The 8,836-nt window shown below is 39.3% G+C and overlaps 1 protein-coding gene across 1 annotated transcript in view; it reads left to right on the top strand.

Moving 5' to 3' along the window:
- Positions 1–5,265: 5,265 nt before the first annotated feature.
- Positions 5,266–8,836, top strand: part of PTGFR (prostaglandin F receptor) — an 81,950-nt gene continuing 78,379 nt past the window's right edge. Inside the window, exon 1 of the mRNA XM_007946486.2 lies at positions 5,266–6,063. Within this exon, the coding sequence (XP_007944677.1) occupies positions 5,266–6,063 (798 nt within the window). The remainder of the gene's footprint in view (positions 6,064–8,836) is intronic.

Raw genomic sequence — 8,836 nt, 5'->3', positions numbered from 1 at the left:
TCTTGATTCTAGCAAAATTTTTCTGAACTGTATTATTTAACTATAAAAGTCAATCTCCAGTATGCCTATTGATTTTTACGATGCTTATATTTCAATCTCAGTGTCACCGAGACTCTTGTTTGTCTGACATTAATTATAGTATGCACATCTTTTGAGCAAGGCATCCTGCTTCTAATCCTGAATGAAAGTGATTTCCAAGAATGTGCATACCTGTCATAGGATGTTATCTCCTTCTAGACAAGCTGACATCAATTTCCCTCCGTTTTACACAAAGAAAATCCTGGACTTCTAAAAGCAAATCAAAGTTCTAGGCATGCAAGTCAGGGAACTCTGGTAGCGTAGTATCTAAGGCACTTGACTGCTTACCAGAAGGCTGGCGGTTCAAACCCACAAGCCACTCCTCGGAAGAAAGGTTGGGAAATCTACTTCTGTAGTGATACTGCCTTGGAAACTGAAGGAGGGGTCTCTATGAGTCAGGTCCAACTTGACAGCACATCACAACAAAATAACACCAGGCATGCATGTCAGAAAAGTAAGTGCATTCCCATAGCCTCCAAATTGCAGCAGAGCAGGGGCTTGTATGATTTGTTCACACAGCTGTATCCCAGAAATAGATCACACTACTAGATCCTAGAAATAGTTCCTGGCACAAATAAATTTACTGAATGAATGTAAACATGAATAACTTTATTAGAGTGTTCATTGAGAAGTAACAAAACAAATTATACTACTTTACAGAAGGCTTTATCATAACTTACCATCCTCCACACTCCATTAATTTTTGGTGTGATTATTTTCCTCATCTGATTCACAAATTCTTCTTTCATAGATAAGTATTCAAGGTCTGTCTTTGGGAACTTTGAATTTAGCTTGTTTATATTTGAGTTCCACAAGATACACACACTGTATTTCTTTCGAGGGTAGTTACTTGTTAATTTTATGCTTGCTTACACATTAGTAGCTTGCTCCATTGGTAAGGTATATGTTCTATCTTGAGGAGAAGTATTGGTGTTAGAATCTTTAATTTATTAAAATTTATATTTCTATTTTAGCATTTATTCAGAAACTTTTATTTATTCTCAGGTGAAATATGTTTCTATCAAGGAATGGATTCTAAAAAAAAAAAAAAAAAAAAACAAGAATACATGCACACCTGTACACCAATGTTCATTGCAGCACTCTTCACAATAGTCAAAGGTAGACACAATTTAAATGTCCATTTACAAATGAATGAATAAACAACTTGTGGCACTTACACACAATGGAACACTACTCAGCTGTACAGAGAAATGAAGTCCTGATACATTACACAATATGGATGAACCTTGAAAACATACTGAGTGAAATGTCATTTGCAAAAGAACAAATAGTGTAGATCTCATTTATATGAAATAAGAAAATATGCAGAAGCAGAAGATTATTACCAGGAATGGAAGAGAGTGGGAAAGAGGGAGTTTTTACTTAGGGAGCATTGAGTTCATGTGTAATTAGTGGTAGAATGAATTGGAAAAGGATAGTGAGAATGGTTGCACAATTTGAAGAATATAATCCATGTCACTGAATTTTTACATGTAGAAGTTGTTGAGGTAGCGTATGTTTTGCACATGTACATTTTCATCACAATAAAAATGAAGACATGCAAAGTAGGTATCTTTTTTCAAAAATGAGATTTATCTAGGACTTCAAAATACAAAGTATTGCTGCTTTGTAGATATTACATGATGAATAGTACTGATCCAACATTGCACTACTATGGGATACCTGCCCCAGTAAATACAGCAGCTGATGTTAGTGAGGTGCTCCAGTGAGAGTCTGAGAGCTTTCAAAATCCTGAACTGAAATATCTGGAAATGCTGACTATAGCATTTATTAATTCAAACATTTATGAATTCACTTATATTTGGTAAGTAGCCAGGCATTGGCCTGGATGATGACAGAGCAATGAACAAGACCTCTGCAGGAACTCAGTTTAGTGTGAGAGATAAAAGTAAACAGCTAATTGCAGTGTAAGGTGATTAAGCGCTGTTAATCATTAAAGGAAAGAATTAAACAGTGCTATGTGACATGAAAATGGTTTGTGTTCCACTACTAACCTGGACAGCTGAAAGCATATCAGACTAAGTTTGGCTGTCTGAACCTACCTAGCCGTGCCTTGGAAGAGAATATAGCCACTGAAAATCTTATGCAGGGAGCTCAGTTCTGCTCTGCCATACAAGTAGGAACCTGAGTTAGAATGGACTCTATGGCAATGGGCTGTGTCATTCACTTTCAGTGTGGTTTATTACATACTTGTTCATTGGACACTGGCTAAACAGATGTAATATTGCCCTACTAATAAGAATATTTGATTAACCAAAATGTTCAATTCCCTGACCATACCTGAGCAACAATTTTACAAGCAAGTATTATATAATTAAAAATAAATAAATAAATAATCTCAATATTTACCACAGGAGAAAACTGTGCACTCATTCTTTTGGCAGTTAATGGCTAATTTATTTTATCTCACTTTAGTATTTTATGATCCTTTTTAATTTCCAGGAATTTAGAGGCCCCTTCTGATTTTACAATGGAGAGAAAGTAATTTATTTCCTTGTGGCATTGTTTTTTCACTTAGATGCTGGCAATATTTTACTAAAATAAAAAGAGCAAAGGTCAGTAATAGATTCACATAAATGTTTAGTTGGAAAAAATGAGACATAGTTAATAGGTACGGGTAAAAATGATAGTAGGAAAAGCAACCATGACAGTGTAACAACTGCTCAGATCATAATTCCTAATAAAGGTTATTCTTTACTGACAGCAACTGACAATAGCAACAATGATAAAACGATGTCCACAAAATTTGTTAGATGCACCTTTCTTCAGGCATAGCACTAGGCATTCTCTCACCATTGGGTTCTCATAATCACTAAATTGTTACTAATCCCTTATCTTCATATGTTCTTCAAAAATGTGTTCATCCGTTTCCTTTCTCACATTCCTTAGAAAGCTGGAAATGTAGTCCCGTCCTCTGTGACTGTGAACCCTCAGGCTGTGCGTCTCCAATTACAACCGTTACCTTTAATATCTGTTTTCAACTCCCAGGATATCACCTGGTTTCTTTATCCTTGCAAGGGGAATTTCGAATGAGTTAATTCCGCAAACTATAATCTGACAGTGCAACACGTTGTCAACAGCGGTGGTTTTTTTTTCCCTCAGCTCCCCAAACTCCTATCTGGCGTCCGAGATGGCCCCTTTCTCTAGAAAATGAGTTTAAAACAAAACTTTTCCCTAGCAGGTCCGGCTGCTGAGAGGGTAGTTCTCAGTATGATGCTGTGGATGCAGAATTTGAGCGCAGTGCTCTCGTCTCTCCTGGCCCTACTCTGGGTCATGGAAAATGGGCGGAGAGGAGAGAGGAGAGAAACTGGTGGAGGTCACCAGCTCCCTACATCCAATCCAGGCTGCTAGCGCCTCTAGGTGCTGAGGGATCCGAGAGGGCGAGCGCGCCTGGCAGTTTCCGCGCCTGGAGAGCTCGAGGAGGGGACGCGCGCGGAGACCCGAGGCGGGAGCGCGGTCCTGTGCGCAGATTGACCTGTGGTGGCGGCGGCGGGGAATCGGGTGCAGAATGGCACACCGAGGCGAGCGCTCTTCTGTTCAGTCTAAAGCTCAGGCGGCGGCCTGGGAAACCAAGGTAACCACCCCTCCAGCTGCTGGATTACCACCCGCCGGCCTCCAGATGCTCAACCCGAACAAGGTTTAACCAACCCACTCACCCCACGGAACGCTCAGTCAGCCGCGCTGTATGGTAACTTAACCTGCTACTGGCAACAGGTTTAGACCAGATTCCCCAAACTGGGGGTATTCATAGAGATAGGGGTTCCCAGGCTGACTTGTCCCAATTCTGAGATGCGAAGATGGGGTCCAGGTAGAAAGGGTCTCAGAACAAGGTGGGGGCAGGCAAAAGAAAAGATCTCCTTCTGCTCCGCGTTTCCTGTGTGGGCGACACTTCAGATCCCCACTGGGGCCGCGCCAAACTTCAGCGCCCCCCGGGGTGAGAGGGAAAACAACCCTCTAGTGTTTGAGCAATCACAGAAAGTTTCAGCAAGTTAGGAGGTTTTGGGAAGATGTTGCAAGCAGAGGCTTCGGGGGAGGAAAGGAGGGAGGGTGACGGGCGAAAGTTTAGCTGTGAGTAAGACCTGGACAAGGCGTCCGCCCTCCGGGCACCCCAGGCGGCCCCATTCGGGTCAGCCCCGGGAAAGGCTGGCTCGGAATTCCCAGCCTCCCGGAAAGCTGCTTGGGAAAAGCCAATCGAATTAGCACAGGCGGAGTAGCTGTGGTCGTGGGTATCGAGTGTCTGTGACTCAGGCCTTTCCCCACTGAGGAAAGACGACAAATAAATACTTCATATTGAATGTTGCTACCCTGAAGCTTTTACTTAATCAACTGCTAGTAGCCAGATGTAGACTGAGACAGATGTGGACTGAAGGAGCAAGGCCTGCTGCTTCCCTCCTTATGGCAAACCAAAATCTCTGCACAGGTGGTAGCTGGAACTTTTCTATAGATTCTTTATCCTGCCTCCTGTGAGTCAGTGCACGCGCATGGGCAGTCATTATGATTAGGCTTTAGAAGTATACTCAGTAAAGTCCCCATTTAAAGTCAGTGAACTTCCCCAGTCCCCTCTCTACCCTTTTGCTTCCTCTCCCATCTACTTCTCCCTCTACCAAAGTTTAGATAAGCTTGCTATGTCCGCTTGACAAACAGGTTGCCTTTAGTTCACTTAAGGAATAATCTGTACTTTGAGGATAAAAACCCATCAGAGAAAATAACAGGAACTTTAAAAGTTCCCTAGTTATTTAAATTGATTATCATGATTTTAAAGCATTGTTGTGTTTCAGTCTACTTTTGCTAGTGATTTCGTCAATCTGAAGGTTTGAAAGTGTCAGTGAAGTGTCAGTAGAAGGCATTTAGGAGGTGCTCCTTTGTAGGTGGATCACAGAGGTTAACCAAGGGATCTCAATTTTGTCAGCTTGTTTCCTTGACAATGAAATGTGGGACCACAGGCAGATTGTGCTGCTTTCAATATGATGCAACCTTGCTTATGATAGGCTAGATAAATCAAATTCCCATCATAGGGTGCTGTGGCACTTGGGTCTTAAATGTCAGATGAGCAGTAATGCTCTGCTCATAATCTCTCTCTCTTTAATGTTACAGGTATCTGGACTGCAAGCCTACACTGATTTGAGAGGGAGATGACTTGAGTGGCCAGCTTTTATCTCCACAACAATGTCCATGAACAATTCCAAACAACCAGTGTCTCCAATAGCTGGACTCCTTTCAAACACAACCTGCCAGTTGGGAAACCGACTTTCAGTATTTTTTTCAGTAGTCTTCATGACAGTGGGAATTTTATCAAACATCTTGGCCGTTGCCATTCTCATGAAGGCGTATCAGCGATTCAGACAGAAATCCAAGGCTTCGTTTTTGCTTTTGGCTAGTGGCCTGGTGATCACAGACTTCTTTGGCCATCTTATCAATGGAGCTATAGCAGTATTTGTATATGCTTCTAATAAAGACTGGATTCGCTTTGACCAATCAAATGTCCTTTGCAGTATTTTTGGTATCTGCATGGTATTTTCTGGTCTATGCCCACTTTTTCTAGGCAGCGCGATGGCCATTGAGCGATGTATTGGAGTCACCAAACCAATATTTCATTCTACGAAAATTACATCTAAACATGTGAAAATGGTGTTGAGTGGAATATGCTTGTTTGCTATCTTTATAGCTTTGCTTCCCATCCTTGGGCTTCGAGACTATAAAATTCAAGCATCGAGGACCTGGTGTTTCTACAAAACAGAACACATCAAAGACTGGGAAGATAGATTTTATCTTCTACTTTTTTCTTTTCTGGGGCTCTTAGCCCTTGGTGTTTCACTTTTGTGCAATGCCATCACAGGAATTACACTGTTAAAAGTTAAATATAAAAGTCAGCAGCACAGACAAGGCAGGTCTCATCATTTTGAAATGGTCATCCAGCTCCTGGGTATCATGTGTGTCTCCTGCATTTGCTGGAGTCCATTTCTGGTAAGATCCTAACATTTTGACCAGTTTCTGCTTTCTTCACTTTATCCACTTTCAACACTTGCTTTGCCTTCTTTTTAAAAGTTGTTGGGCTTGGTGGGAAATACTGTTCAGTCTTTTAAATGCTGGGGCTTACTCCTAATCAAAACTTATTTCAGCACTCTACTCAGGCTTAGAATTAAGCTATTCACTACATACATGATTATTTCCCCACAAGCTGTACAAGGAATTAATTATGGGTAAACAATTCTAACTATAGTGTTATCTGTTTACAGTGTGATAAAGTAGTTTTACCAGAAGGAACATATTTTTAATATACTGAATGTGATTTACTTATTTATTTTTTACTAGTAACTGTATGTGACAGATTGATATTTTGATTTGAAATTCAAGGCTAAAGTTAAAAACATAGAAAACATTTAAGTCATTTATGTTACCTGCCAGACACAAGATAAAACAAATCATGATTGATAAGTATGATCATTATCTTTCTCTAATATTTTACTTTAAGGTGAAAAGAGTATCAAGATGCTATGAAAGAAGGAAAAAATCTGTAAGGATCTAGTGACAATAAAAGTGGCTTTTATTCTTCTTTGTGTGACAGTGGGGAAACTACCTGGCACCCAGAAATAGCAGTACAGGTGATATAAAGGTAGAGGTGAGACACAGGTAGAGGTAAGACAGAAGTTATTGTGATACCAAGGTAACTACCTTGTATGGTAAAATGAAGGTGCTGGTTGTCAATGCAGTTTTCCTAGGCTCCAAAAGACCCACTGTCTAAGAATCTTTGTTGGTGGAATTTTAATAAATAATCCAGATGTTTCTGATACCCATAAAGTTTGTGTAAGCTGCTGGTGCAGACAGATCCTATAATAGAGTCAATTTTATTTTACAAAAGAACTTCTACTTTTCTGATATTTCTTTATATTATTACTTCACAATAAAAAAAAAATAGCTTCTTGAATTGTTATGCCATTTAAACATATTTCCATGCTATTCCTGTGTGGGCCAGGACATAAGACCCCTTTGGCAAGTCAACATTTATACTGCCTCAGAAACCCAAGGGAGGGGTGTCACTATGAATTGGATCCAACTTGATGGCAGTGAGTTTGGTTTTGGTTGTTTCTTAATTTGGGAGGCCTTATGTGAAACCAACCAAAGTTCTAATCTGTGCTTATAGTATAGTCATTTAATCAGGTTAACACAGACAAGTTCTAACAATACTTGGGATCACTTTAGTGTTCAATTTTGAGGAGTTTAATTTTTGTCACTTGACAAAGGATATTTTTCCTTGGGGTGATGATTTTTTTTTTCTTGAGTTACCTTTTAAAATAAAGTAGTTTTTCCAAATAAATAATGAGTTTGAGTGCAACTGATACTAATTTTGAGGTTGGAAAAACAATATGTAAAAAAAGAAGAGAAAAGATGATTGAAAATGTTTAAAGAAATTTTATAAATGTAGATCACTGTTCTGAAAAACTTAAGCCATGAAATAGTGAACTAAATGAGAGACTGCTAATCTGGACGACTGAGGTAATTATTTGTGTTTTGTTTTTTATTTCTTGTGAGTTGCTCATTTAAAAAAAAAACTTTTTATTGTGATATGGGTGAAAGTTTACAGAGCAAATATATTTCATTCAGCACTTCATACACATTTTGTTTCATGCCTTTGATTGTAATCCCTAGAATGTCACAGCATTCATCCTACTTCCTCTCTGTTTCCTGTTTCCGTTTGTCTTTCTTCTGAGTTACTCTTAAAGTTCTGTTTAGTTCTGGCTGTTGACTTTGAAAAATAGAAGTGGTAGACTCACTACTGTAAGACTTTGGAAGGGAGCAAAATCTCAGACTGTTGTCATGTTTTGAATTTGTGTTTTTCTTTAATTTTCTTTCCTGAATTTTTTATTTCCTTTACTGCTAGAACACATATTACATTTTAATCCAGATTCTGAACATATTTCCTAGTGGAAACATAGTTTCATTTTCATAAAGCATTTTCTGTGGTGTACTTTCTATTTGATTATGAATTATTGAAATATCTGTGACATAGATATTTCAGTACTTCTAAATACTTATTTTTAGTGTGAAAATTCTTTCTGTGTCAGACACATAGTAGGTATACCACAAATATTTCTTTATGGATTGATATTCTAGGTTGTTTCAAGCATTCTTTGCATTTTTGGTTTCTCTTGTGGAGACTTGGGTTTTCATGCCAATTTCTGACTAAAGGATTTTTAACTTCCTTGGTCTGGACACAAGGGCTTCAAAGATTAGGTTAAGATCATCAGACAGGTCTAAACTGAATCCTAGGAAAAAAAATTTCAGACATGAGGATACCCAAAGAACATCTGGCCCTCATACCTCATTTGAAACATTTCTTCTTGTTTTTAAAATTTAGAGGGAATTGCTTTGATGCTAATGACTGAGCCTTAATACTCCTGCCCAACCTGTATTTTACCCATTTCTTTTAGCTTTTAAAATATCTCTGAAACCAAGCTTATTGTTGTTGCTATTATGTGCTGTCAAGTTGGTCCTGACTCATAGTGACCCCTCCTTGGGTTTCCAAGGTGGTATCACTATGGAAGTAGATTGCTCAACCTCCCTTCTGAGGAGTAGTTGCTGGGTTTGAACCGCCAGCCTTCTGGTTACCAGTCACGTGTCTTAGGCACTATGCTACCATGTCGTTGTTGTTGTTATTTGCCGTCGAGTCGGCCCCGACTCATAGCGACCCCTCCTTGGGTTTCTGAGGCAGTATCACTACGGAAGTAGGATTGCCCAA

Source organism: Orycteropus afer, unplaced genomic scaffold, assembly GCF_000298275.1.
Source record: "Orycteropus afer afer isolate SDZICR_OR568_19922 unplaced genomic scaffold, OryAfe1.0 scaffold00164, whole genome shotgun sequence".
Lineage (NCBI taxonomy): Eukaryota > Metazoa > Chordata > Mammalia > Tubulidentata > Orycteropodidae > Orycteropus > Orycteropus afer.
This window is presented reverse-complemented; position numbering and strand designations above follow the sequence as displayed.